This window comes from Dromiciops gliroides, chromosome 1, assembly GCF_019393635.1.
Source record: "Dromiciops gliroides isolate mDroGli1 chromosome 1, mDroGli1.pri, whole genome shotgun sequence".
Taxonomy (NCBI): Eukaryota; Metazoa; Chordata; class Mammalia; order Microbiotheria; family Microbiotheriidae; genus Dromiciops; species Dromiciops gliroides.
The window spans coordinates 50,075,236-50,101,325 of NC_057861.1; the positions used below are offsets into that span (position 1 = coordinate 50,075,236).

The 26,090-nt window shown below is 51.8% G+C and overlaps 2 protein-coding genes across 6 annotated transcripts in view; both read left to right on the top strand.

Moving 5' to 3' along the window:
* The window catches only part of CCDC124 (coiled-coil domain containing 124), a 45,385-nt gene extending 42,974 nt beyond the window's left edge, over positions 1–2,411 (top strand). For all 3 annotated transcript variants that reach the window (XM_043972358.1, XM_043972364.1, XM_043972368.1), the window contains one exon: positions 90–2,411. In XM_043972358.1, coding sequence (XP_043828293.1) covers positions 90–294 — 205 coding nt within the window. In that variant the 3' untranslated portion in view covers positions 295–2,411. The remainder of the gene's footprint in view (positions 1–89) is intronic.
* A 2,631-nt stretch (positions 2,412–5,042) lies between these two features.
* The window catches only part of KCNN1 (potassium calcium-activated channel subfamily N member 1), a 36,335-nt gene continuing 15,287 nt past the window's right edge, over positions 5,043–26,090 (top strand). For 2 of the 3 annotated variants that reach the window (XM_043977550.1, XM_043977551.1), the window contains exons 1-3: positions 5,043–6,274; positions 21,689–22,171; positions 24,222–24,317. In XM_043977550.1, coding sequence (XP_043833485.1) covers positions 6,260–6,274; positions 21,689–22,171; positions 24,222–24,317 — 594 coding nt within the window. In that variant the 5' untranslated portion in view covers positions 5,043–6,259. Of the gene's footprint in view, positions 6,275–16,913; positions 17,019–21,688; positions 22,172–24,221; positions 24,318–26,090 lie in introns of those variants that run through there. The other variant, XM_043977553.1, reaches the window with a different exon arrangement.

A 26,090-nucleotide genomic window follows, 5' to 3' on the forward strand; every position in this document is an offset into this window, starting at 1 on the left:
GGTGCCTGGGGGGGGGGGGGTGGAGCACCTATGCCCCCCCCCTCCTGGTCTTGGCCCTCACCTCCTGCCCCTGCCAATCTCCCTTCCAGTGTTAATGACGACTCTGACCGGCACCCCGAGCGCCGCATGAAAGCTGCTTTTACTGCCTTTGAGGAGCTGCACCTGCCGAGACTGAAGAAGGAGAACCCCAACATGCGTCTATCACAGCTGAAACAGCTCTTGAAGAAAGAGTGGATGAAGTCCCCTGACAACCCCATGAACCAGCGGACCATGGCCTACAATGCCCAGAAATAGGACTCAGGGAATGGAGACAGGCAGGGGAAGCGAGGGGACCCATCCTAGTCTGGACCACTGGATCTCAGGCCCTCAAATTCAGGGTTTGGGGGGATGGGGAAGAACAGTCCCAGATAGAACCAGTGGAATTTTTTTTAAGCCAGTTTCCCTCCCCTGTTCTCAGCACTACTGATTAAAAGAGGAGTCACCACCCGTCCAAGATTCCTGCTGTTTGGCCTTTCTGCTGCCTCCCTGGGAACAAGGCCCTGCCCTTCTCTGGCTTTAGGGCACAAGGGTGCCCATCCCAGCTTCCCTGACTCTGCATGGCTTTGTGGCCACTTTTCTTCTCTTTATTCTTCTCTCACTCTGTCTCTGTCTCTATTTCTCATCCGGGGGTAGCTTTAGCTTTCATCTGCAGGACCTCAAAGCTCAACATCCATTTCTTAGACCTTGCTGCCTTGGGCAGGGCAGGGGCTCTCTTTCTCTCTTCTTAAACTGGGAAGCTGAGCCTGTCCCAGGTGATCAGGGCCTCTGCTTGAACTGGGGTCAAGATCTGAGTTCTCCCTCTTCCCGATGACCTTTGAATTTCATGCTGAAGGAGTCAAGAGAGACTTAGACATATATAACTGGCCTTCCTTTTCCCCTGTTGCTTGTAATTGCTCAGATAAGAACTGAGTAGTGATTCCACAGCTCTGTAGGTTGGTCACCTGCTCCCTCCTCTGTGAGGCCCCTCCAAACCAGTTGGATGGACCAGTTACCAGCACGCTTGATATCCCCTTCACTCTGGTCATCCGCTTTCCACAGGGTTCCTGCCAATTTTACTCATATGCCCAATTCCTCCTGAACAGGTTCAGTAACAGGTGAGGCTGGCCTCCAAGGAGCTGGGTAACTGCCTTCAGTGTGGGGCTCACTTATTCCCAGTGGGGGTTGTGGGCAATTTAAATTTTTTTTTTTTCATAACGAGCAATTTTAACTTAACTTTGCTTAACTCCCGCTCCAATGTCAGTAGCCAGACACTGGAATCCTAGAGGTAGAAGATCCCCTGCCCCTCAGTGAAGCACCTTCACCTCCCACCTTCCCCCCACAACCCAAGGCTCACGGTCCTGGTCCTAGAGTTGTCCTGTTCTGTTTTGGGTCAGGCTAGTGCCAGGACCTCACTGCTCCCACTGAGGCCTTGGGGGGGGGGCGGTTGTTGGGGGCTATAGAAGGCTGTGTCTGCTGCCTCTAAAAGCATTTGCACTTTGGGACCCTCGAGTTTTTCAGGGCATTCTTGCGAGGTCACCTCCAGCACTGACAAGGAACTGAGGGAGTAGGCAAAGACAGGGTGAGCACCCTGCAGAGCCTGCAGGCTCCATCTCCTCCCCTCCAGCTCATCAGATGGAACAAAGTTTGTAGTGGGCTGGGGCAGCTAGGTGGCGCAGTGGATAGAGCGCCGGCCCTGGAGTCAGGAGAACCCGAGTTCAAATCCAGCTTCAGACACTTAATACTAGTTGTGTGACCCTGTGTAACCCCAATTGCCTCACACACACAAAAAAAGTTTGTAGTGGGCGTTTTAACCTGCAGACAAACACCACTAAAGGACAAGGCTGAAGCCTCCTCTGCTTAGTGAGTGTGGACCACCCTGGGAAAGACCTAGGCTGTTTGGAGAATGGGAGGTTAATCCTGAAAGAACTGGGGAATTTGGAGCAAACCTGCTCCCCAAATTGAGAGAGGGACCAGAGGGTCGATAGGGGCAGCTCTGAGGGATTTTTTAAAAAAGGCTTTTGGTTTGAGTAGGAAACTATTCTCCGCACCCAGAATGCTTCTTGTCCCTTCTGTGCTGAAATCCTATCCATTCTGCAAGGCAAACACCTAGGAAGTTCTCTAATGACCCTACTCCCCAGGAAGAAGTAAACTCTATCTGCATCCTCCTGTCTGGGCCCCTTGGGATTTTGATACCCTTCTCTTCCCTATTGTAGTTATTCTCTGTGCCCCTGTCTTTCTCCCCCCCCCCCAACTTCTGAGCTTCCCCAAGGACTCACAGTGGATGGGCACCCATCCTTCCCAGTTCCCCTTGATGTAGCCCAGAACAGGTCCCTGCACACAGTAGGTGCTCAGTGTGCAGTCCATTCATTAAATAAACAGAACTGGGTCCCACACCTTTGTCTGTCGACCTTGTGTAGGTGTCTGGTTATCTATATCCCCACTTTGACCTGAGTGCCTGCCTGGAAAGGGCAGGTGTCTGTTTCTGCAAGAACCCCGGTTCGAGCATCAGATTTCAGACACAGCAATTCCCCTCCCATGGGGAGAGCAACACAGACACAGCCTATGGACTAAGTGGGTGAGAGGGGAGGGGGCTCAGGTGGGGATGACCTCGTGTCTGGAGGAGAGCCAGAAAGCCCTCTGTAACACTGGACAAAAGGCCTTTCCAGGGGCAGCTAGCTGGTGATCCAGGACATGTAGTGATGGGTCTAGTGTCAGGAGGCCCTGAGCTCAAATGTGGCCTCAGACATGTATCAGCTATGCCCGTGGGCACTGCTTGGCCTGTTTGCCTCAGCTTCCTCACCTGTAAAATGGAGATAATAATAGCACCTACATCAGAATCTCTATGAGGATCAAATATTTGTAAAAAGCACTTAAAGGGGGCAGCCCTGGATTCAGGAGGACCTGAGTTCAAATATGACCTCAGACACTTGACACTAGCTGTGTGACCCTGGGCAAGTCACTTAACCCCCATTGCCCCGCCAAAAAAAAGCACTTAATAGGTGCTATGTAAATGTGGTTCCCTTTCATTCTCTGAATCTGTTCTTCCCCTTTATGGGCAGATACTTCCCTTGCTGCCTTTGTATTCCCAAGTGCCTTGGTAGGCACCCAACGAATGGCTACTCACTGGGTGGTGCAGTAGAGTTCTGGACCCATAACCTAGAAGATCTGACTTCAACTACTGCCTCAAACACTGATGTGACTCTGGGCAAATCACTCTAGCTCTGCCTCCATTTCCTAATCTGGAAAATAGGGATAATAATAGCACCTACCTCACCAGGCAGTTTTGTTTTTGTTTTTGGCGGGGCAATGAGGGTTAAGTGACTTGCCCAGGGTCACACAACTAGTAAATATCCAGTGTCAGTTCGGATTTGAACTCGGGTCTTCCTGAATCCAGAGCCGGTGCTTTATCCACTGCGCCACCTAAATGCCCCCTCCCCGGGAAGTTTTGAGGATAAAATGAAATATTCATTGGAGTCAAGGCCTCCAACCGTTACAGCATTTTGGGGGTGGGAGCACGGGAATGTCTTTGGGAGAGTCCTGGGATACGAGCAAAGTTCGTGGCCGTGGCAGCAGCACGAGGCGCCCCGCCCCCTCCCCGCGCACTGCGGCATCCTCGAGCGGAATCCCCGGCTGGTGCGCATGCGCCACCCAGGACGAGGGAATCCCCACACACACCCCCTCTCTGCAGTCTGTCGGCAAAGGCGGTTGGGGGAACCGGCTCAAACCGGAGCAACAATGAATTATTGATCCCCGCGGGTGGGGTGGGGGTGCTGCGAAGAGAGCTTAAGGAAAGGCTAGGCAACCCCCTTTAGTCTCTGCAGGCCTGCCCGTTGCCATGACGATGGGGCGCCTCGGCCGGCAAGCGGGGGCGGCTGAAGCCGGGGAAAGCCAGACTCGCAGGGCGCCTGCGCGAGGCGTTCAGCTCACGAGCCGGGGCTTCCCTTCGTGCAGGGCCTGGCGGGGAGGGGGAGGGAGGGACTGCGGTGACGTGGCGGGGACTGCGGGGCTCCAAGGGCCAACGGGGAGAGGGGAGACGAGAGGAGGGGGAGATGCAGGGACAAAGGAAGGGGAGACATGGCGGAGGGGGGATACACGAGAATGGGAAAGGGGTAGCTGGGACCGTAGTAGGGAGGGAGAGGAGACCTCATGAGAAAGCACAAGGATGCAGGAGAGAAAAGGAGGAGGACACGGGGAAGATGGGCGAGAGGGAGACACGAGGCTGGAGGGATGAAGGAGAGGACGCAGGCGGGTGGCCCAAGAATCAGGGAGAAGCCCAGGAATGAATCAGGAGGAGACACGGGGATGCTCCACGGGGGCCCAGCATTGAAGGAGGGGGAGACACGGAGATTCATGGCTGTACACGTGCGTCGGGGGAAGTCTGGCGAGGGAAGAGACTTTAGAAGGGCCCTTGCAAACGTGAGGGGGGCCTCCGCGGCAGTAGCACCAGCACGAGGAGTTCCTTCCACCCACCCCACCCCACCCCCCGCACTGCGGCATCCTCCGCGCGGAATCCCCGGGCCTACGCGCATGCGCCGCCCCCAGGCCGGGGAATCCCCCTCCCACCCCCATACCCTCTCTGCAGTCTGTCTCGAGGGGGCTGCTGGGGGAACTGGCTTAAACCGGAGCAGGGATGAATTATTGATTTGCTGAAAGGAGAAGACCGAGGGAACTGGAGAAGCGGTGGGGGAGGGGCGGGGGGCTCTCGCTCTTTTGAGATTCCCCTCCCCCCCAACTTCCCCACCGCGGTACATCCCGGCGGGGCTGCCCGTTGCCATGACGACCGGGAGCCTCGGCTGACAGGCTGCGGGGGCGGCTGCTCGCCTGTTCGGGGGAAGCCAGGCGCGCTCGGCGCTTGCGCGAGGACCCAGGGCTCACGAGCCGGGGCTTCCCCTCCTGCGTGCGCGGACCCACAGGTGTGGGGGGAGGGGCGGAGAGCTCCTCAGAAGATACTACGGGGATCGAGGGGAAGGGATCTCCCCACCCCACCCCCAACGGCTGCAGGAGAGGCGGGGATGGGGGTAGGGGCAATGGGGACAGGAGACTAAAGTTAGGACCGTTGAGGTACATTTGGAGGGAAGTCTCCAGTGGACATCCCCAGGATCTGTACTGTTTCGACAGCCAAGTAGCTGGAGGGCAGGAGGTGGTCTGCTGGTCGGAGACAGACTGGAGAACCCCGAGCTTCGCCCCGAAATCAAAGCCCATTTTAAAAAACATTGCTATACATTCCACATACTCTTATGGGCGCCAATAATTGAAATTGAAGCTAACTCCCCCCATCTCCCCAAATGGCAACGGAACCCCGGAGGGGCGGCATGAATGGACTGTAATACTTAACAGGAGGAAACACCCGGGGAAATCGTGAAAAGGAAGTCATCAAAGAAATGCATGCGCTAAAATGGGCTGTTCCCATTCGGTAAGAGCCAAGGATACCCCACGTTCTCCTCTGGTAACCTTGACACGTCAAGAGAAATACGGAAGCCCGACCCCCCACCGAGCATGTTATCTGGACCCTGGGAGAGGAGCTCCCGGGGGATTGTTAATAGTGAAAAATAGGAACTGTAGACCATCCCAAAAGGATCAGCATGGGCAGCGTGCACATAGTAGACCCACACTTAATACACAGTTCTCGAGCTCAGCTGGAGCAGGACAGGACAGACCAATCTAGGAAAATGAAACCATAGGCGGGCCTGGACCAAATGTAAAGTCTTCCCTTTGGGTTCAAAGAATCAACTTCAGAACTACAAGATAGGAGGGCCTTAGCCAGCCCAACAATTCATCTGGAAATTCGGAGTCTTAATGGACTTCCAGGTGCCTTTGTGGAGGAATAGTGTCCAGGACCCAGGAGATGGGTAGTTTCGCTGCCCTCTTCCTTGGTCAGACCCCATTTGGAATATTTGAAGTTACAGGAGCCGAATTGTAGCAAATGATTAGACAAGGATAAAGCACAGATCGGCCAGAGGAGCTCAGTCGGGATGCCCGAGAGCCTTGAATTCGTGCAGTAGAAGGATCCATTGCATCTTGGAGAAAAGGACATGACAGCTGCCGACAAGTGTTTGTGGGGCATTCTTTAGACTTGTGCTTGGCCCCAGAGGACTGAGCGAGAAGGATGGGGGTCAGTTGCAAAGCCGCAGAGTTAGGCTTGATCTAAGGGAAAACTTGTTAACACTTGTTCCAAAGTGGAATGGGCTGCATGCAGAGCTGGTGGGTTCTCTGTCACTAGATATCTCCAAGCAAAGGCTGGATGACCACTGAGCAGGTAGGTTATAAAACAGAGTCTGTTCCAGGCGAAAGTCTGAGAGTCTGTGGTTCTGTGATAGGGGAGGGCTATTTGGAGGGGGGAAGACAAGGGGATTTTGGGGAGAGGGGATGAGGAAAGGGGGGGAAGATAGAACCACAATCAACCAGGATGTGGAAGATACCGGCACTCCTGGAGAAAGGCCCCTCCCCAAGCTGGTAGCTGGCCAAGGCAACAGCCAGCTTGCAAGAGAAAGGGGGATGGGGTGGGGATGGGAGGGAGGATGAATGGAGGATGGAGGGAGGAAGGGAGTGGGAGGAAGGGCAGGTCCCTGGGCTGGGAGTCTGCAGACCTGGATCCTTCTGCTGTCTCTGTGACCTTGAACAAGTGTCTTCACTCCCTTAGCCTGTTGGCTAAGGGTTGCAGAACTGAGTAGGTGAATGAACCTGCTGGTTCCTAAGAGCCCTTCAAGCTTTCTCCTGTTCTTCATCACACACAGACACACACCCCCTCTATCAGCTTCTCACCACACGTTCTTTCCTGAATCTTACACACACACACACACACACACACACCTACTCACACGTGCTTGAACATATACACACATGCATCGTGACACACTGAGTGCCTGCCATCATTCCCTACTCTGTTTCCTGGCCAGCACCGAACTCACACAACTCAGCCTTTCTCACTCCCTCTGGCTGCTTTGTTCATGTGTGTGCTGTCCTCAGCACCCACTCAGATACACACGTGTGGCATCTTACACACAGCTCTTCATTTTCCTTTCCTCTTGACCCTCATGTTCTCCTTTGGTGTCCTTGTGCTGTTTCCCCCATGCCTGTGTTCTCTTACATTAGCATCTTCTAACACCCCCATGTGTGTTCTCTCTCTCTTTCTCTCTCTCTCTCTCTCTCTCTCTCTCTCTCTCTCTCTCTCTCTCTCTCTCACACACACACACACACACACACACCATTGTCCTCTCTTACACCCTCTGATCTCCATCTCATATCCAACATCACACAGCCTCGTTCTCTCTTACGCACAATTGTGTTTCTTTTTCTCATCCCCCATTATCTTTCTAACATACCTTTTATATTCTTTCTCTCACTATCATATTCTCTCCTTAAACACCCTTGTTGTTTCTTTGACACACACGCCCACTTGTGTTCTCGCTCATACACCCATTCTTTCCCTCTCTCTCTCTCTCTCTCCACACATCACTGAATTCTGCCTCATATACTCTCTCTCTCACACACACACACATCTCTGTGTTCTGTCACTCACACACCTCCATATTCTTTCACATAGATGCCAACCTTCTTTCTCATATTGCCTTTGTTCTCTTATTTTGCTGCCTCTCTCTCCCCGTTTCCCTCCCCTCCCTGTTTTCTCTTTCTCTACCTCCCTCATATCTCTCTCCTCTCTCTCTCTCTCTCTCTCTCTCTCTCTCTCTCTCTCTCTCTCTCTCTCTCTCTCTCTCTCTCCCTCTCTCTCCCTCTCTCTCCCTCTCTCTCCCTCTCTCCCCCCTCTCTCTTTTCTCTGTAACACACACATTCTTTCTCACAACAAGGGTATGTGAAAGTTGAGAGATAGAAACAGAGATGAAAGAGAGAGGAATAAGGGAAGAAAGACAGATGAGAGAGGGAGAGAGAAAAATGAGAGAGACAGGAGGGGGAAAGAGGGAGAAAGACACAGGAAGAGAGAAAGAGACAGAGATATGGGACAAGGAGGAGAGTGGGGAGAGAGAAAAAAAGAAGAGTGGGGAGGGAGAGAGAAAGATGTGTATGAGACAAAGAACACAGGTGTGTAAGAGAATATAGATGTGAGAACAAGAATGTGAGAGAGAACACAAAAGTATATGTGAGAGATCATGAATGGATCTCTCATATCCCATGTTCTCTTTCTCTCTGCCCCGCTTCCCTGTGTCTTTCTTTGTCCCTTCCCTCTCTCTTGTCTCTGTCTCTCTTTCTATCTCTTCTCTCTTTTTTTTTCTCTCTCTCATCTATGACATCTTCCTGTGTTTCCTCTCTTACAGCCCACCTCATCCTATCACATATCCATTGTTCTCTCTCACACACTGTTGGGTTCTCTCACATACCCTCATGCTCTCCCATACACATATCCCTATTTTTTCTCATTTACACACACCATTACTCTCTCACTCACACACATACATACAACATATCACACATGCATGCCTTTTTTTCTTACAAACCCTTGTTCTCTCTCTTATACACACTCTTGTACTTTCACACATCTCTCTCTCTGTCACACACACACACCCCAACCCCTATGTTCTCTCTCTTACACATACCCCCTCTGTACTCATACATGTTTCTGTTCTCTCTTTCACACACTCATATTCATTCTCACACACACTTCTTACATACCTCCATGTTCTCTCTTACCTCACATTCTTACTCTCTCACACCCCCATTTTCTCTCTTTATTTTACACACTCATACCTTTCTCTCTTGGACATCCCCACATTCTCTCACACTTCCCCAGGTTCTCTCTCTAACACACACTCCTCTGTTGTCTCTCATATCCACCCTTGTTCTCTCATACACCCACATTCAAATACACTTTTGGTGCTCCCACAAATGTCCCCCATTCTCTCTTCTGACTTCTATCTTTCTTGCACAGACTAAATCCTCCCAAATCTCCTCTCTTCTTCTGTTTTGTCTTCACCTCCCCAGGTGGGAGTGTGGGAGAGGGAGGATGATCGAGAAGTGGGAGCAGGGGCTGGGAGGGAGGTAAGAAACATGATGGAGGGAACCCACCTGTGGGGAGAGAAGAGGGGTGCTGCATAGGCAAGATGGAGGGGGAGAATCTTATCCAATAACTGCAGCTCTTCCACGCTGGCCCAGTGCTGTGGGGAGGGCTCTGAAGAGCATCAGGGCTATTTTTAGAACAAGGAGAGAGAAAAGGAGAAAGGGATAGCCCCAGAGAGAGTCCAAATGGAAGAGAAACCCCCCCTATTCAGGGATCTCAGGAACCTCCTTTGCTTGGGCATCCCTCACAACCACTGGGCTGCCCAGCCAACCCAGGAGAGGGAGGTGGGGGTGGTGATGAGGGGCCTCCTCCATCTGCCCTATACCTGTTAGCCCACCCATCCATCAAAGGTTAAAAGTGGGGAGACCCCTGGGTTGAAAGAGAAACCAAAGGTGGTACAAGTCATTTCTAAGAGAAGAAGAGGGAGAGGAAACAATTTTTACCAAAAACAAAACTAGATTCACTCCTTGCATATTTATTAACCACAATATGAATTACAGAATGTCAGAACTAGGAGAGACCTTAGAGACCATGTAGTCCAAACCCTTCATTTTACAGACTGGGGCTGGGGGGGGGGGGTCTCGGTGATGAGGGAGATTCACAGCCCTGGGCTGGACTGACTTACAAAGGGATCAGAGCTACAAAGTCTAGACGAGATCCAAAGAGGTTCCTGCAGTTCAGTGGAAGGTTAAACTGCAAATACAACTGACTCTAAATCAGGACATTATATGTCAAGTGTGTTGGAGAGGTTTAAAAAAATACTCAGTGAATGTCATGTCCATCCAAGGGAGGCTTCCTGAAAGAGGTGGCATTTGAGTTGGGCTTTAAAGGATGAATAGGGATTTAGCAGCAGCAGCCTCAGACACTAGCTGTGAAACCCTATACAAACCACTCAACCTCTGCCTGTCTCAGTTTGCTCATCTGCAAAATAGGGATAAGCACCTACCTCCCACGATTATTATGAAGATTATTTGAGATAATAATATTTGTAAAGAATTTAAAGCCTTCTATAACTGCTAGCTATTATTAATATTATTATTATTATTATTATTATCAATGACAACTTATAAGATGCAATCCAGTGTAATGAATGGGGGGCCAGAGTTGGGAGTCAGAAAGACCTGCCTCTAGCAAATAGTAGCTGTGTAATTGACTTCTCTATAATTGACCAGGCCATTCTCTGAGGCTAAAGTATAGGCCTGGCAATTGGTCTTTATTAACTTGAGGGTATTTCTACACTGAGTATTTCCTATAGGCACAAGATAATCTCTCTGGACCATAAGAACAGCAATGATAATAATAGCAGCAACAATACAATTACTGACACATATATGGCACTTTAAAGCCTTTCCGATTTTCGATTTTTAGACACACAGTTATCTCAAGAGGAGAGGTTGGGGTGGGATGGGGCAGGGAGAAGATAATACTGCAAAAAAAAAAAAGTATAATAGTATATAAGCAAAAACACAGATATAGGAAATCAAGTGGCATATTTAGCCTAGTCGACCCAAAACATGCATGGAGTCGAGTATAGGGTTTGTGATGGGCAGGAATCATAAGACCAAAAAAGGTCTGTTGACACCAGGTTGTTGAAAAGCCTGGAGTGCCCTGCAAAGGAATTTGAACAGGATGTACTAAATAGGGTTGAAACATCAGGACCAGGGACAGAGCAGAGTTCAGCCTCAAGACAGGAGGCTTTTGCAGCAAACAGGGGGCATTTGGCAGGAGTAAAGACTTGTACTAGCTAGTGTGGTAAAGTGGAAAGAGCTCTGGACTCTCACTGGTGTCACTGGAGTCACTCTGAGCCTCACTTTCCCCATCCGAAAAATGAGAGTAATAAATAGGGTCTGAAGTACTTAACCAAACAGGCCAAGTTGATTTGAGGCATAAATGAGATAATGGATATAAAGTACCTTGCACTCCTTAAAAGGCTATAGAAACGGAGGGGGCAGCTAAGTGGAGCTAGCAGTGGATAAAGCACTGACCCTGGATTCAGAAGAACCTGAGTTCAAATCCGGCCTCAGACACTTGACACTTGCTAGCTGTCTGACCCTGGGCAAGTCACTTAACCCTCATTGCCCTGAAAAAAAAAATAATAATTAAAAAAAATGTTAAAGGCCATAGAAATGTCATCGTCATAATCATCGAGGGAAGACACTTCAACACATTGTTGATCAGGAAAAGAGACAGAGTCAGAGAGAGAGAGTCAAAGATAGCAGCAAAATTTTGAACAAGGAAGAGTAGGATAGCACTGCTGTTCACAACAATAGGGGAAAACCAGGAGAAAGATTAGAGGAAAGACTAAATAAGCTTTCCTCGGATTTGCTGGATCTGAGGTTCCAGCAGGACCTTCAGGTGGAGCTATCCCCTAGGCAGATGGAGATGGGAAACTGGAGCCCAGCTGTACACAGGGCTCTGTACCACGATCTGACAATCACCTAGAATTGTTCCTCTTCCATGATGGAGAATGCCAATAGCCCTCTCTCGAATCACCACTGCCTCTCTCCCTCCAGCATTACCCCCAATCCTCCACCATGTTCTGGCCTCTTTTCCCTGCCTTCCTCATCTTGGCCCTATGGGTGATCAACTCAACAGATGCTTTCAGTTACTCATTAATCCTTTGCCCCCTTGCCCCATCAGCAGTTATGCCTTGCCAAACCCCAGAGTTGGATTCCTCCCTCCCCACTCCCAATCCCATTTGCCTTCTCCCGTCTACCTACTTGTTGGTGAGTGCTGCTAAAAAAAGTCACCCAGCCCTGCTAATGGGGTTCTCTACAAATTTATGTCCTTTGATGTCAACTTAGTTTTCAAGATTGCATGCAATGCTTTTATTCTTCCCTGATTAACTACCTGTCAAAATTTCCACAGCAGCTCTTCTGGATCTTCTCTCTCCTCAAACCCCTCAACTCTCAGTAGAGGACCCCAACCCCTACTCCATTGAGAAAAGAAGTCCTCCATCCACCACCTCATCTATATCGTGCCTCAAAACCATCATTCCTCATTCTCTCCTCCTGTGATCCAGCCTTTAAAGAGGAGGTAACCCTTCTTGCTAAGGCTAACCCCTTTGCTTGTGCCCCCAATCCTGTTCTCTTCTATATCCTCCAAGAGTTTGCTCCCTTGACCATTTCCTCTCTTTTTTCATCTTCAATCTCTCCTTATTAACTGGTTTCTTTGATGCCATCTATAAACATGCCCAAGTCTCCCCATAGCCTTAAAAAATCACTTGATTTTGCAGTCCACTCATGTTTTTGTCGTACAATATATCTGTTCTCTCTTCCATAACCAGAAAGGGTCTCCTGTCCTAATTATATCAATTTCCTCACCTGCCACTCACTTCCCAATACCTTGTGATCTCATCTCCAAAGCCACAACTAGAATCAAACTTCTAAATTTAAAGTCGCCATCCATTTCTTCACTGTTGAAACCAATGGTCTTTCTCAGTCCTCATTCTCCTTGGCATCTCTGTAGCTTTTGACATGGTCAGCCACCCCCTCCTGCCAAACCTTCTTTCTTCCCTTGGTTTCTGTGATACCTCCCTTTCTTGGTTCTCCTACCTGTGTGACTACTTATTCTCACTTTGCTTTGCTGGGTCATCATCCTTCTCAATTTCACTAACTGGAGCCTCATCTCTCTCCCTTGGTGATCTCATCAGTTCCCATGGGGTTTACCTGAGTATTATTTCCATGCAGATTCCCACATCCAAGCATTCAGCCCTAGCCTCTCTCTCTCAAACTCCAGTCCTACCTACATCACTGTCCACCGTATGTCCCATCCAATGCAACATTTCTCAAACAGAATTCATTATTATCCTTTCCCCCCAAACCCATCCATCCTTCAAACTTTTTTACTTCTCTTGATGTCACCACCATAATGCCAACCCATATAAGGTTTGCCACCTCCTTCTCATCTTCATTTTCCATTTACTTGCCAAGTCTTGTCAATTCCCTTCACACAGCTCAGGCATCCATCTCTTTTTCTCCTCTCACCCTCCACCCTGTTTCAGGTCTTCATCACCTCTTGCCATGACTCAGTGCCTTCTCATTAGTTTTCCTGCTTCTAGTCTCTCCTCTCCCTAGCCTACATCTACACAGTTGCCAAATTGATATTTCTAAAATATAAATCTCCTCATCTTACTCTCCTGTTCACAAAGCTTCACTGCCTCCCTGTTGTCTCTGGGACAAAACAGAGCCTGGTATTGAAAGCCCTCTGAAATGTAGATCCCACCTCCTTTTTTTGTCTGATTTCATAATATTCCTCCTTTTGTTCAATATCTATTACAGTCAAACTGGCTACTAATTGTGTCCCCCATGTGATATCCCATCTTCATCCTTGATGTTGTTTGACAGTTATCCCAGATTCCTAGCATGTACCCCCCCTTCTCATTTCCACTTTGTAAAACCCCTAGTTCCCTTCAAAACACAGCCTGAGGGGGCAGCTAGGTGGCACAGTGGATAAAGCACTGGCCCTGGATTCAGTAGGACCTGAGTTCAAATCCAGACTCAGACACTTGACACTTACTAGCTGTGTGACCCTGGGCAAGTCATTTTACCCTCATTGCCCTGCAAAAAACAAAAATCAAAAAAACCACAGCCTGAGGGACAGCTAGGTGGCACAGTGGATAAAGCACTGGCCCTGGATTCAGGAGGACCTCAGTTCAAATCCAGCCTCAAACACTTGACACTTACTAGCTGTGTGACCCTGGGCCAGTCACTTAACCCTCATTGCCCCCAAACAAACAAACAAAAACCCCCACAGCCTCAGCATCTCTGTACTTCCCTACTTATCTGCAGTCTCTCCTTCACTTTTGAAATGATTTTGTATTGTTTATTGATTTGTTTTTCCATGATCTCCCCAGTAGAAAGGAAGGTGTGTGAAGGGGAGGACACCTCATATTTGTCTCTGTATGTCCAGGGCTTAGCACAGTGTCTGGCCCCAGGAGCCACTTCCTAAATGTTTCCTGAGCTCAATTGCTGAAGAGATTTCAGACCCGGACACAGAGATTTGGGAGTCCTCTTTAGTGGTGCTAATGGAATCCATGAGATTTATCTGGAGTTTTGCATGATTTCATTTGAGGTGTCTTCAATTTCCCCAAGTCCAATACTCCATCCATTCTGCCACACTTTGTCTCAGTATTCCAGATGGGGCCTGACAAGGGTACACATAGTATGACAGGACCACCCCCTCCTTCCTCCTGGGAGCTCTGCCTTTCCCAACGTGGCCCAAGATCACAAGAATGTTCTTGGATACTATCTTCCTGTTGGCTCATATCAGATAGTGGTCCACCAAGGCCCTGAGATCTTTCTTCAGACAAACCGCTGGCTAACAATTGTCTTCCTCATCTCAGTCTTGTAAAATCCAATACTTGGACCTAGATGTGACACCTGACATTTATCTCTATTGTATTTTATCTCACAACTTTGTTAGCTCTGTGTTCTAGCAAAGCAAGATCTTTCTGTTTCCTTTGCAATCCAATGCGTTAGCCATCCCTGCCAGCTTTGTGCAGTTAGAATGATGGGGTACTCTATTCTAAGTCCCACCCAGCTCTGACATTCTCTGTTGTGTGGTCCCTTTCTGAAAGAACCTCAGAGTCACAGAATCTCAGATAATGGAAGGTACCTCAAAGGCCATTGAGCCCAGCCTGCACTTGTGTAGGAATCTCTGCTATTATATCTGTGACAAATGTTCCACAGCTTCCTCTTGAGAATTTCCAAGACAGCCTATTTCCCTTTTGGACAGCTCTAATTGGTAGAGACTTTTTCCTTCTGTTGAATTGAAAGCTACCTCTCTTCAAGGCTCCCCGTTTTGTCCCATGGGACCGTGCCCGTGCTCTGAGGTCCTGACATTCTAGTTTGAGGCTCCTTCCCAATTCTCTTTTCTATTTCCTACTGAATCCTGTGTTCTAAGGGCCCTGCCAGCTCTGACATCCTGTGTTCTAAGGGCCCTGCCAGCTCTGACATCCTGGGTTCTAAGGGCCCTGCCAGCTCTGACATCCTGTGTTCTAAGGGCCCTCCTGGCTTAGCTGTTCTGTGTTCTAAGAGCTCTTCCAAACCTAACATCATGAGATTCTAAGAAGGCATGACCCAGATGGGCAGAGAAGGGACCACGGCAGTAGATAGACTTGCTCTGGGCAGATGGGATAGAGGAGCCATTCTCCCCCAAACCACCATCAGTCTAGGGAAAGAAAACCTGAAATAGAGGTCTGGGGTTCAGCCACCAGGCCTGCTCCACTTTCTACCTGGTGAGAGTTGTTACAAGCTGCTCCACGAGCAATCCTGATTGACAGCTCAGCCCACCAGTGAGAGAAGAGAGGCAGGACTACCTGACCATGGGTGCCTACCCTGGATGAATCTCACCCAAGGTCGAGGCAGTTGCCTGGTCCTTCTAGGCTATTGAGGGGGGCATTGTACCCCAGAGAGGCCCAGGCTCCCTGCTCAAAGCTGCCCAGCCTCTCAGCTTACAGTAGCCCTCTGGCACCTGGGGCCTAGATGAGGGAAAACAGGGGCAAGAAGCGAGCTGAGCAAAGAAGGAGGGCTCACTCTGGCTGGCATGGTGAAGGGAGTCCTGTACTGGGTGGGAGTCAGGAAGGCCTGCCTTGTAGTCCAGGACTCTGAGTCTTGCCTTGATGCTGGGGCCTGGCCAAGAGTCTTATCTTACTCTCTGATCTGGAGGCTCTCCAGCTGTACAAATGAGGGGCTATTGATGTCAGGGCTGCTGTGAGAGTCCAGGGAGTTACAGTGAGTTAATGAGTAAAGCTTCCCGGCCACTGTAAGGCCCTAAACACAGATCTGAGAGAGGTTATGATGCCCTTTGGCCATGAAGCCGTGATCTCTCCCTCTTCTGAGGCCCCCAGAACCCTCTGTTAAGGCTAGAAGAGTCCCTAGCAGGTAGAACATGGAACACAGAATGTCCGAGTTGGGAGGGCCCTTAGAACAGGGGAATGTCTGAGCTGGAAGCAGCTACAGAACACGCTCAGAATAGAGGATGTCAGAGACGGAATGACCATACCCAAGCTGGAAAGGCCCTTAGAAATCATGTGTTGTGCTTTACACAGGAGGACCCTGAGGCTGGGGTGGGCTAAGTGACTTGTCCAAGGTCACATAGATAGCAAAAAGGAAAACGAACAACCAAAGGCAGGTCCTCTGATCCCTGATCCAGAGAGAACTCGCCCCACTACTACTGGAATGCTCTGGGAGCCAGGCTTTCTCTCCCTTCCCGAGCCGGGGACCCCCTTGCACCCTCTGCGCCCCACTTCCCCGTCCGGGGAGAAAAGGGACTCGCGTGGCCGAGCAGGTGAGCACACGGCGGAGGGGACGGGTGCGCATGGCACGAGCTAGAGATGCTGCCCTGCGTTCCCCTGGGCCCTGTGCTCACGGATCAGCACGAGTCCCGGACCCCGTAGGGGAGCGGAGATAGGGGGAGGCGGGGCGGGGCGGGGCGGGGCTTCAGAGCCGAGCGGGGGGCGGGGCCTGCGGGGCGGACCGAGAGCGTCACGAGGGTCTCGCGCCCGCCTGAGCCCACCAATCAGCGGGCCGGCGCGGACGTCCCCGGCCCCCGGGAGGGCGCGGGCCCCAGTCGGGCGGGCGGCAGCAGCGGCTGCAGCGGCTGCAGCCCCCGGCGGAGGTGGAGACGGCGCGAGGCGGCGCGGCTGCTGCCGGCGCGGGGCGGGGCGGCCGGGCCAGGGCAGGGCATGCACCAGCCGCCGCCCCCCGCAGCCCCCTGCCCGCGCCCGCCCCGCAGCCGCCCCCCGGAGTCCCCGGGCCATGGCCCGCCGCCGGGCTACTGGCACTGCCCACCCCCGCCGCGGCCCCGGCCCGCGGCCCCGGGGGGGAGCCCGCCGGGACCCGGGGCCGCGGCCAGGACGCGGCCTCCCCCGCAGCCCCCGCCGCCGCCCCCGGCGCCCCTCGGAAACTTCTCCCGTTCCCCCTCCTCCTCCTCCTCCTGCTGCTCCGCCCGCGGCCCCTGGAGCCCGAGCCCGGCCCCGCTCCAGCAGGTAGGCGGGCGGCGCGGGACGGGGAGCCCGGAGTCCTGGGGGCCCCCGGGAGGTGCGGGGGGCGACGAGCTGCAAGTCGGGGACAGCAGGCTCCAAGCGGGGGGCTGCCGGGGGGACCGCGGGCTCCAAGCGGGGGGGCAGCGGGCAGCAAGCGGGGAGCTGGCGGTAAGGGGCTAAAGAGGGCGGGGGGGGGAGGGGGTGCCGAGGGCCGAGGGCTTCGGGAAGGGGGTGCGAAGGGCAGCCAGGGGCCAGCCCTGTGGCTGCCGAGGCGACAGTCGCCCGGCTTCCAGCGCGCTGGACAGCGATCTGGGCGGGAAGATTGGGGGAGGGGGTCCAGGGGCCCTCCGGAAGGAATCCTGGGAGGGAGTCACCTGGGACCCTTCCCCATGCCCGGGGCCTGGCAGCTGCCCCCCCCCCCCCGGTGCCTCAGCGGCAGGGGCGGGTGTGAGTGCGTGTGTGTTGATGCCGCACCGGGGAAAGAGACACAGACGGAGGGCACCCGGTGGCGGCGTCAGGCTGGCTCGGGAGAGCCGCCGCTAATTGCACCCTGCTGAAGGGGTAGCCACTGGGGAGCTGTGGGAGGGAGCCCCGAAGCCCGAGACACTTAGCTCGCTGCGAGAGGCACCGAGCAATTAGTCGGGGCCGTTGCATAATGCAAATGCAAAGACCTTCCTCCTTTGTCTGGAGGGAGAGGGAAGTCAGACTCTGAGCCCCAGGTTGGCGAAGAATCCAGCCCCAAGGGGAGGGGAGGGTCCTTGCATGGAGCCCATGGCCCGAAAGAAAGGGGAGGACCCTGCTTGGGTAAGCTGCTCCCGTCCTTCACCCAGTACTGCCCATGTGCCCCCATCTTCCCCGTGCCCTTTCCTCCAAGCGCTTCCTTCGGGAGAAAGTTGAAGTCCCTTTCCCAAGGAAGGGGATGCGGAATGCTGGAGCTCTGGGTCAGTTTTCAGGGGGACTCCCGCCAGTTGTTCCTTCTGGGAAAGTTGAAGTCCCTTCCACAAGAGAAGGGTGTTGGAGTAGATCTAGGGTGATTCTGTCTCAGAATCTAGTTAGAGCAGGAAAAATCCATACTTTTTACCACCCCACCAGATAGGGAGGCCCCTGGGGGGCCTCAGCTCCTTGTGGTCCCTCTTTTTCCCAGTTCCTTCGGAGAGCTCCCTTCTCCAGCATGGTCTTTCTCCCTACCACTGTTCTGAGTCACTAGATCCAAGCCCCCTCTCTGCCCTCTGCTTTGAAGATTCTCAGGGTGGGAGATGAGCTGGGACTCCTCCCTGATGCCTCCTGTGACTCTGGGTCCCACGTTTGACCTTGAGCAAGCCCCTTCCTTGCTTGGGGCTGGTCCCTCCCAACTCTCACATCCTGGGTTCTGAGGTCCTTTTCAGCTGTCATGTGGCGTGCTAATGATTTTCTCAGGATGTGTTCTAAGGGCCCTCCCAGCTCTGATATTCTAGCTTCTCTAACCAGTTGTTCCCAGGAACTCATTCTAACGGTATCATCACTTCCCAGGGCTGGTAAACTTCTACAAGCAGGGACTACCACCATGTAGGGGGTGGGGATAGGGAGAAGAAACCCTTCTCTGGTCTCCCTGCCCCTTGTACCACCTGAGGCAGCTGCCTCAAGTCTTCCACTTGCCAGAAAATCCACCCTCTAATCCCAGACTGCCAGAGCTGATGGGGCTCATCACATTCAACCCCCCCCCTTGTTTTATGCAGGAAACTGAAACCCAGAAAGGAGAAGGGACTTACTTAGTATCAGCCATAGAGTGTGACCACAGCTGACTCCTTTTACCCAGGAGGCATGAGGAAGGAGGGTTTTTCCTGAAGCACACTTGGTCCATTTGTACAGTACCGGGAACATCTGCCAGGGGACCTTTTGGCCACTCCAATGGAGTCTCCTTGAGCCTGCCCCCCCCCCCAACCAAGGCTCTTCAGAACTTGGGCCAGATAAAATGGGGTGGGGGGAGAAGGCCAGAAGCAGCACAGCAGGAGCTCCTGCTGGCCACAGACTGTGTGTCCCAAGGCCGATGAGCCAGATTCCCAAGTGGCAGCTTCAGCAATGCATTTCTAGAAGGTCACTTGTTCTCAACCTTTCAACCCACTCTCCTCCCTTCCTGTTAAACCCCTTCAGCCTTCAGCCTCCACAGCTCTGGTGAGAATTCCACTGTGATCCTTTGTGGGGAATTTAGGGTGCAGCATTCGATGGGTGACAGAGAGGCATAGACCCGTGGAATAACAGAGCCAGGAAAGGCCATTAGACCATGAGATTTCAGAGCAGAGAGGGCCCTCTGGCCAGACTCAGAAGAACCTGTGAGCCAAGGGGCCATTCAGTCAGGAGGGAAGGAGCCCCTGGTGAACATCAGATTAGCAATCAAGAGAACTGAGCTGCCCCCCTCCCCCGACATACCCCAACTTTGCCACAACCCACCTCCCTCCTGGTGTGACCTTGAGCCCCAGGTCCCTTGTGCTCCCTGCACCTCAGTTTCCCCACATGTAAGATGAAGGGCTTGGGCCGGACGATCTTCCCAGTCCCTTCCAGCATGTTTTGTCCTTTGTAACAAGTGTTCCTCCTCTCCTCGTGGCTTGCCAGCTTTTTGCTTCGACCTTTCTCTCTCCGGCTTTTTGGTTCCTTTTCCAGGCAAAACAACATCTCTGCCTGTTCACCTTGGGAGTATTTTTAACAGGTCGTTCGGAGACTAGGGAGTGAAGGGATAATTAGCCCTTTGTTTGGCTGTGGGAGCTGGGCAGGCCCAGAATCATCCCTCACATAAGGCACCCGGCTGGCTTTATAGTTTACAAGGTGGTTCTGCAAAGTGCTTTTGAATCATCTGATAGCCTTTTTTTGATCCTTTCAACAGCCCCGGAAGGTAGGTGCTGTGAATGTTGTTATCCCCTTATTTCTAATGGGGAAACTGAGACCCAGAAAGGGGAAGTGACTATCTATGATCCCAGATCCAGGCAGAGGCGGGTCTGGGAACCCATGTCCCCTGACTTCAGCCCCAGGGGTGGTTTCCATCTGTAGAAAACTTCCCTTACATTGTGGATGTCTTCCTCTGCCTATTCAAACATTCTCTCCACCCTGGGAAAGGGGCATTTTCTCCCTTCCAGTCACCCTGATGCCAACAGCTTTGCTCTCCTCATTCCCTGACCCACCCTGGACAGCCTCCCTCCACCCAGGTATCCTTATCCCCAGCCCCTGCCAATCCACAGACTCTGTCACCAGAGCTTTGTCTCAGGCTCCCCTCCTAGGAAGGCTACCTGGATCCAGTCTAGATGATGCTCACTTGTCTCCCTGAGTTGGCATGGTGTTTGTGGTCGTTATTTGTTCCATAGTGACTGTGGTGGGGCCTGGTCTTCTTCTGCCTCACTAGGGACTGAGGAGCCTTGGGCATTGGCTAAAACAAAGGGGCCGAACTAGAAGGCCTTTGAGCTCCCTTTCAGCTCTCTGGCCATAATCATGTGACCCTCAGTGACTCCTCCTCCGGGACCTCAGTTTCCTCAGGTGTCCAATGGCCATGTAAGGTCCCTGCTGGTTCTGACCCGAAAGTTCTGTAGTTCTGTGATGAACAGAGAAGTGACATCCCTCAGAGGCCAGTCCAGATAAATGGTGTGGGCTTGTCCTGTAGCAGCATGGACTAAGTTAGACCTAAGTGGAACTTCCCAAGGAAAGGCTTGGAAACCCTAAAACCCAATGCTGGAGAATCGAGGTGACCTTTGGGCACTTTTCTGATGGTTTCTCCTAACTTGGCTACCCTCTGGCTCCCCGAGGCCTTCTCTTTTAGGAGCTGTGGGGAGGAATCTGGGGAGCAGAGACTCCTTCCTGGCTGATGAGCAAAAGACACTTAGGAAATGAGCATAAAAGGAGGCTTTGAGTTCTGTCTCTGGGTCTCAGTTTCTTTGCATGTAAAATGTGAGTGTCTGATGAGGTGACTTCTGAAATCCCTTTCAGCTCTAAATCCTGTGATCCCTTCAGGTTCCCACCCCCTATGCCTGTGTGTAGATAATTAGAGACTAGAATCTTAGAAGTTGAACTCTCAGATTCCAGGAACTTCCGAAATAGATTAGGTTCCATTTCTATCGGAGGAGGAAACCGTACAGTCGCATCTCTGACAGCTAGTCCCTTGGTCTCTGCTTGGGCACTTCCATTCACAGGGAGCTCTCTACCCACCGGGGCATCCCATTCTGTCAGCGGGCTCTTGTTGCTGACAGAGGTGGTAAGGCAAGGGTGGAGAGTGAAGTGGGCCCAGAAGTCAGGAAACCCAGGGGTTCACGTCCTGGCCCTTACCAGTTGTGGGAACCACCCTTGGCTAGGCTTTTTTACCTCTCCCAAGCCTCAGTTTCCACATCTGTTAAATGGGGGTGATGGTCCTTTGATCACCTCCCTCCCAGGGCTTGTCAACCTTACAGAGCCCTAGAAATAGAAGCTGACGTTATAGGAATTTCACTCCATTGAGATTCATGCAAAGTTCACAGGAGAGGGTTGGAAGGGGAGCTGACCCCACCTCCCTTCCCTGTACCAGACCTGGAATCCCCTCTCTGGTGTGCAAAACAAACAGATCTCAGCCCTGGACCTGAGTTTGATCATCTTTGTTCCCATGCCATTTAGTGGTGGTGGCCCCTGCCTCCAGTCACCCGAGGGGTCCTCCTGACTCAGCCTCCCTTTGCTGCCCCCAGGTTGGCATCGACAGTGGGAGGCTGAGCCATGCCACTTCAAGATCAGCAAGCAGCGAGCCCAACCCCTTTGTCCCGAGAGCCATGAACAACTGCAGGTACAACGGGGGTGTGGGACAGCCCCCAGGCGGTCTCACCTTCTCCATCCACGAGCCTGAGGGCCAGCCCTTGCAGGCCCTGGGTGGCGGGGGCACCCGTCAAAGCTCGGGCCTAGAAGTGGTCGTGTCTAAAGGGGAGCAGGTACATGTGTCCCCGGCCAGCCTGCATGACCGAGTAGAAGAGGAGGAGGAGGAGGAGGAGGAGGAGGGAGACCGTAGTCCCCGGAGGGGCCCCAGGAAAACGCAGAACGTTAGCTACCGGCTGGGCCACCGGCGAGTCCTCTTTGAGAAGCGGAAGCGGCTCAGCGACTACGCTCTTATCTTTGGCATGTTCGGCATCGTGGTTATGGTGACTGAGACGGAGCTGTCCTGGGGCGTCTACACCAAGGTACCCCTTTCTCTTGGATGACACCCTCCCCCGCAGAGTCTCCTGGGAGACTTGCTGATGGAGTCGGGAGGGGCCTCCCTAGCTCTTTTCTCTTCTGGTGTTTTCTCAGGCCACCCTCTCTTCAGATCCTGGCCCTTCCCGTGATTGGCTGGCCCTTCTCTTTGAAGCCCAGTAAAGTCATGACATTGGATGCGACAGAGCAGGGGTCTCACCCTGGGACCCACAAGCCCCCAGGAGGGCCACAGATCCATGTCAGGGCATCTGTAAACTTGGATGGGGGAAAAATGGCACCTTTGTTCTCACTGACCCTTAACTGAAATGTAGCTGTTGTTTTAAATGTTTGTATTACACTAGTCCAAGTTAACCAGCAGCCCCAGAGTGGTTCTATTACACAAACTGTCAGGTTGTCTTATTTCAAATTATGGAGGGGTCCATGATACAGAAGAGATTAAGAAGCTTTGGGCAAGAGGATGGTGTCAGTGGAAAGAGCCTCCTGGTTCTGGGTGAGCTGGAGAACTTGGGTTCAAATCCCACTGGTGGTGTTTATTACCTGTGTGACCTTGGTCTCTGGGCCTCTGTTTTCTCAACTGAAGAAGTCAGAATGGGACTAGATCCCTTGGTGCCCGTGACCTTCCTTCTGAGCTGGTCTAGAGCCAAGGCTGGGGGCAGAACCAGCTTAGCTCCTGCCTGTGCTCATTCTCACGGAAGCCTCTTCTACATGAACGTGTGTCTAGGACAGAGCCAAAAGCCAGGGAAGGAAAGCAGTAGGCCTTTGGGCTCCAGAGCAGGAAAACCCAGGGCAAGGAGGAAAGAACCCAGATGGTTGGAATCAAAGACAGGAAGGGGCCTTCCTCCAGGACCATGCACTGAGGACCCCTGTCCTCCATGCTCGAAATCCCTAGAGGCTGTGTGACCTTAGGCCAGCCAATTACCCTCTCTGGTCTTCAGCTGGCTCATCTGCCTGAGCAGCTGCTGGACAGCATGAGGAGGTCCTCCCAGGCTTTTAAAGGAGAATGTCTGAGATCTAACTAGTTCATGGGCCAGAAGAGCTAAGAGACTTAGGGATGGCCATAGAATTCCCTGTGGACTATGGGCGGATTATTTCCCCCTCCCAGCATCCCTTTCCCTATCTGGAGAATGGGCATGATAGCACTGACAGCAAGGGGAGGCCCTCACACCAGTCTCTTTCCTTAGTTGGCCCTGGCAGACATGGGTGGGTCGTGATGGAGAAGGCGCTGAGCCCACAGTTCAGAGGCCCATGTCTGAGTGCTGGCTTAGGCTAGATGGATGGATGGCTCTGGGCAAGGTCTTCATCTCTGAGGCCCCCATGTCTTCATCTTTAAGAAGGGCTGGTTTAGGGACAGCTAGGTGGCACAGTGGATAGAGCACCGGCCCTGGAGTCAGGAGGACCTGAGTTCAAATCCGACCTCAGACGTTTAATACTTACTAGCTGTGTGACCCTGGGCAAGTCACTTAACCCCAATTGCCTCACTAAAAAAAAAAAATAAGGGCTGGTTTGACTTGCCCTGCGGACCCCACTTTGAAGCCCAGAGGGCTTCCACTCCTTGTTATTGATCACCTGGTGAAAAGGAGGAAGAGGAGGAAAGCTGAGAGGCAGAGAAGGCCCGCCCTGGGGAGGCCCTGCCCATTGTGGCACCTGGCCTCCAGGGCACCCATCCTCCAAGATCTGTTGGGTTTTGACAGCAAGCCCTGAGGGCAGAATGTCCCACTGCCCCAGGCTTTTCCATGAAGGACTGTCCCACTTCCCTCATTGACCAGCCTCCCATTACCCAAAGGAAAAGCTGAGGAGCTTCGATGCTGTCTAAGAAAAAATCCTGGGTTTGAGGTCAGAGGATCCTGTACTGGGGCAAATCACCTGATGTTTCTGAGCCTTCCTTTCCTCTTCTTTAAACGAGGGTGCTGTAATCCATGCGGCTGAGGTGCTTTTTGGCTCTAAGTCTACAGTCCCTTGTGGGGGGGTGGGGCAGAATACAGTGTGGCTGCCTCCCAACCCTGCAACTCTCATGGACCCATTTCTCTCTGTTCCCAGGAGTCTTCATATTCATTTACACTAAAATGCCTTATCAGCCTCTCCACTGTCATCCTGCTGGGTCTCATCATCATGTACCATGCCCGGGAGATCCAGGTGAGTGCCCGCCTCCCCAGTCCCACCCCATGCGTTTGCACACCCCAGCAGCAGAGGGCTGCTGCTCCTTCTGGCTGAAGTCTGGGAGAAATACCTCTGCTGGGCCCAGGGAAGTGGCCATGCCTGTTGAGGCTCTCGCTCCAAGGCCAGCCTGTGCTTCCCAGAGCACGGCATTGGGCTCATTCGGCACACATTGATTCAGTGCCTCCTGTGGATAGAAAGACAAAAACAAGTCAGTTTTTGTCCTCTAGGAGAGCATTTCCTTCTGGGGCAATCAGCATACCCTCAGAGAGGTGAAGAGAAAGGAATTGGAGCAGAGGTGCGGAATGGGAGGAAGCCTCTCAAATGAGCCAGGGGACCAGATGGTCTCTAAGGGCCCTCCCAGCCCTGACATCATGGGTTCCAAGGGCCCTCCCAGCCCTGACATCCTGGATTCCAAGGGCCCTCCCAGCCCTGACATCCTGGGTTCCAAGGGCCCTCCCAGCCCTGACATCCTGAGTTCTAAGGGCCTTCCCAGTCCTGACATTCAAGGTCCTTCAAACTCTGACATTCCCTGTTCTAAGGGCTCTTTCAGTTCTGATATTCTGTGGTTTGGGGTTGTTTTTTTTTATATTTAACCTAATTTTATTCATGCTTGCCTTAGAATGGGGCACATTCAGTAAAAACAAAATATGTCTTACCATCTACACCTATTAACCTACAATAATAGTGTATCTTAATTATATTCATACATACAAGTCTAACATGACAATTTTAAAAATAAGTAAACAAAGGGGCAGCTAGGTGGTGCAGTAGATAGAGCACCAGCCCTGGAGTCAGGAGTACCTGAGTTCAAATCCGGCCTCAGACACTTAACACTTACTAGCTGTGTGACCCTGGGCAAGTCACTTAACCCCAATTGCCTCACTAAAAAAAAAAAAAAGTAAACAAGCACATGTAAGACTTCTGGGAGCCTCTTAGAATGAAAGCATTCCTAATTTGTCTTTGTGGATAGATTGAACACCTCCAAAACACAGTTTCTCCACCCAATGGGTGTATGAACTCCTAGGTCAGTTGAGCACAAGGCCAGCCTCAGAACAAGCCAATGCAGCCTTCAGCCAGGTGGGCAACAAACCATAGATCCAAGTAGAAAAACTTTATTTGCAAATAAATGTCAAAAACCAAGTTAACTTTTGGTAATTAGATACAGAAAATATATCAATTTGGTAAAATAAAGAAAAGGTGTTATACTAACACAGGCCTATACAGAATGATCCCAACAATGACCGATTCTGGTTAGAAAGTCGATATAATAACCCTGACTGACTGGAAGTGCAGCTTGTGAAGGACCAGACGTGCGCATGTCGGGCTACACACCTGGGTGGGTGATGTGTGCTGAATCTGGGCCTTCATTTTCAGTTGCTGCTGGTATCATGTGTTGTAAGAAGTGTGTACGCTATGAAAAACTTCAATAATCAGGAATGAAAAATATCATAGGAAAAAACAGATTTTTTCCCCACACAATCATGCAGTCTCACCATATAAATTCCAAGGCAAGATTTTTTCCTCATGTAAAACAGATAACGTTTTCCTAAGAGGATGTTTTTAGTCAGCTCAATGCGTTTCTTTTGTCTCCTTGCATTGCATTATTTTGCTCCCTTCTTTAATTTTTTGTGTGCAAACGACATGCCGGTTTCAAAGGAAGACTATTTTATGTGTCAAAAGTAATTCTGGATTTTAAAAACCAAGAACTAAAGAAATCCATACTAAAATGACACCATTTGATTCAAGGGA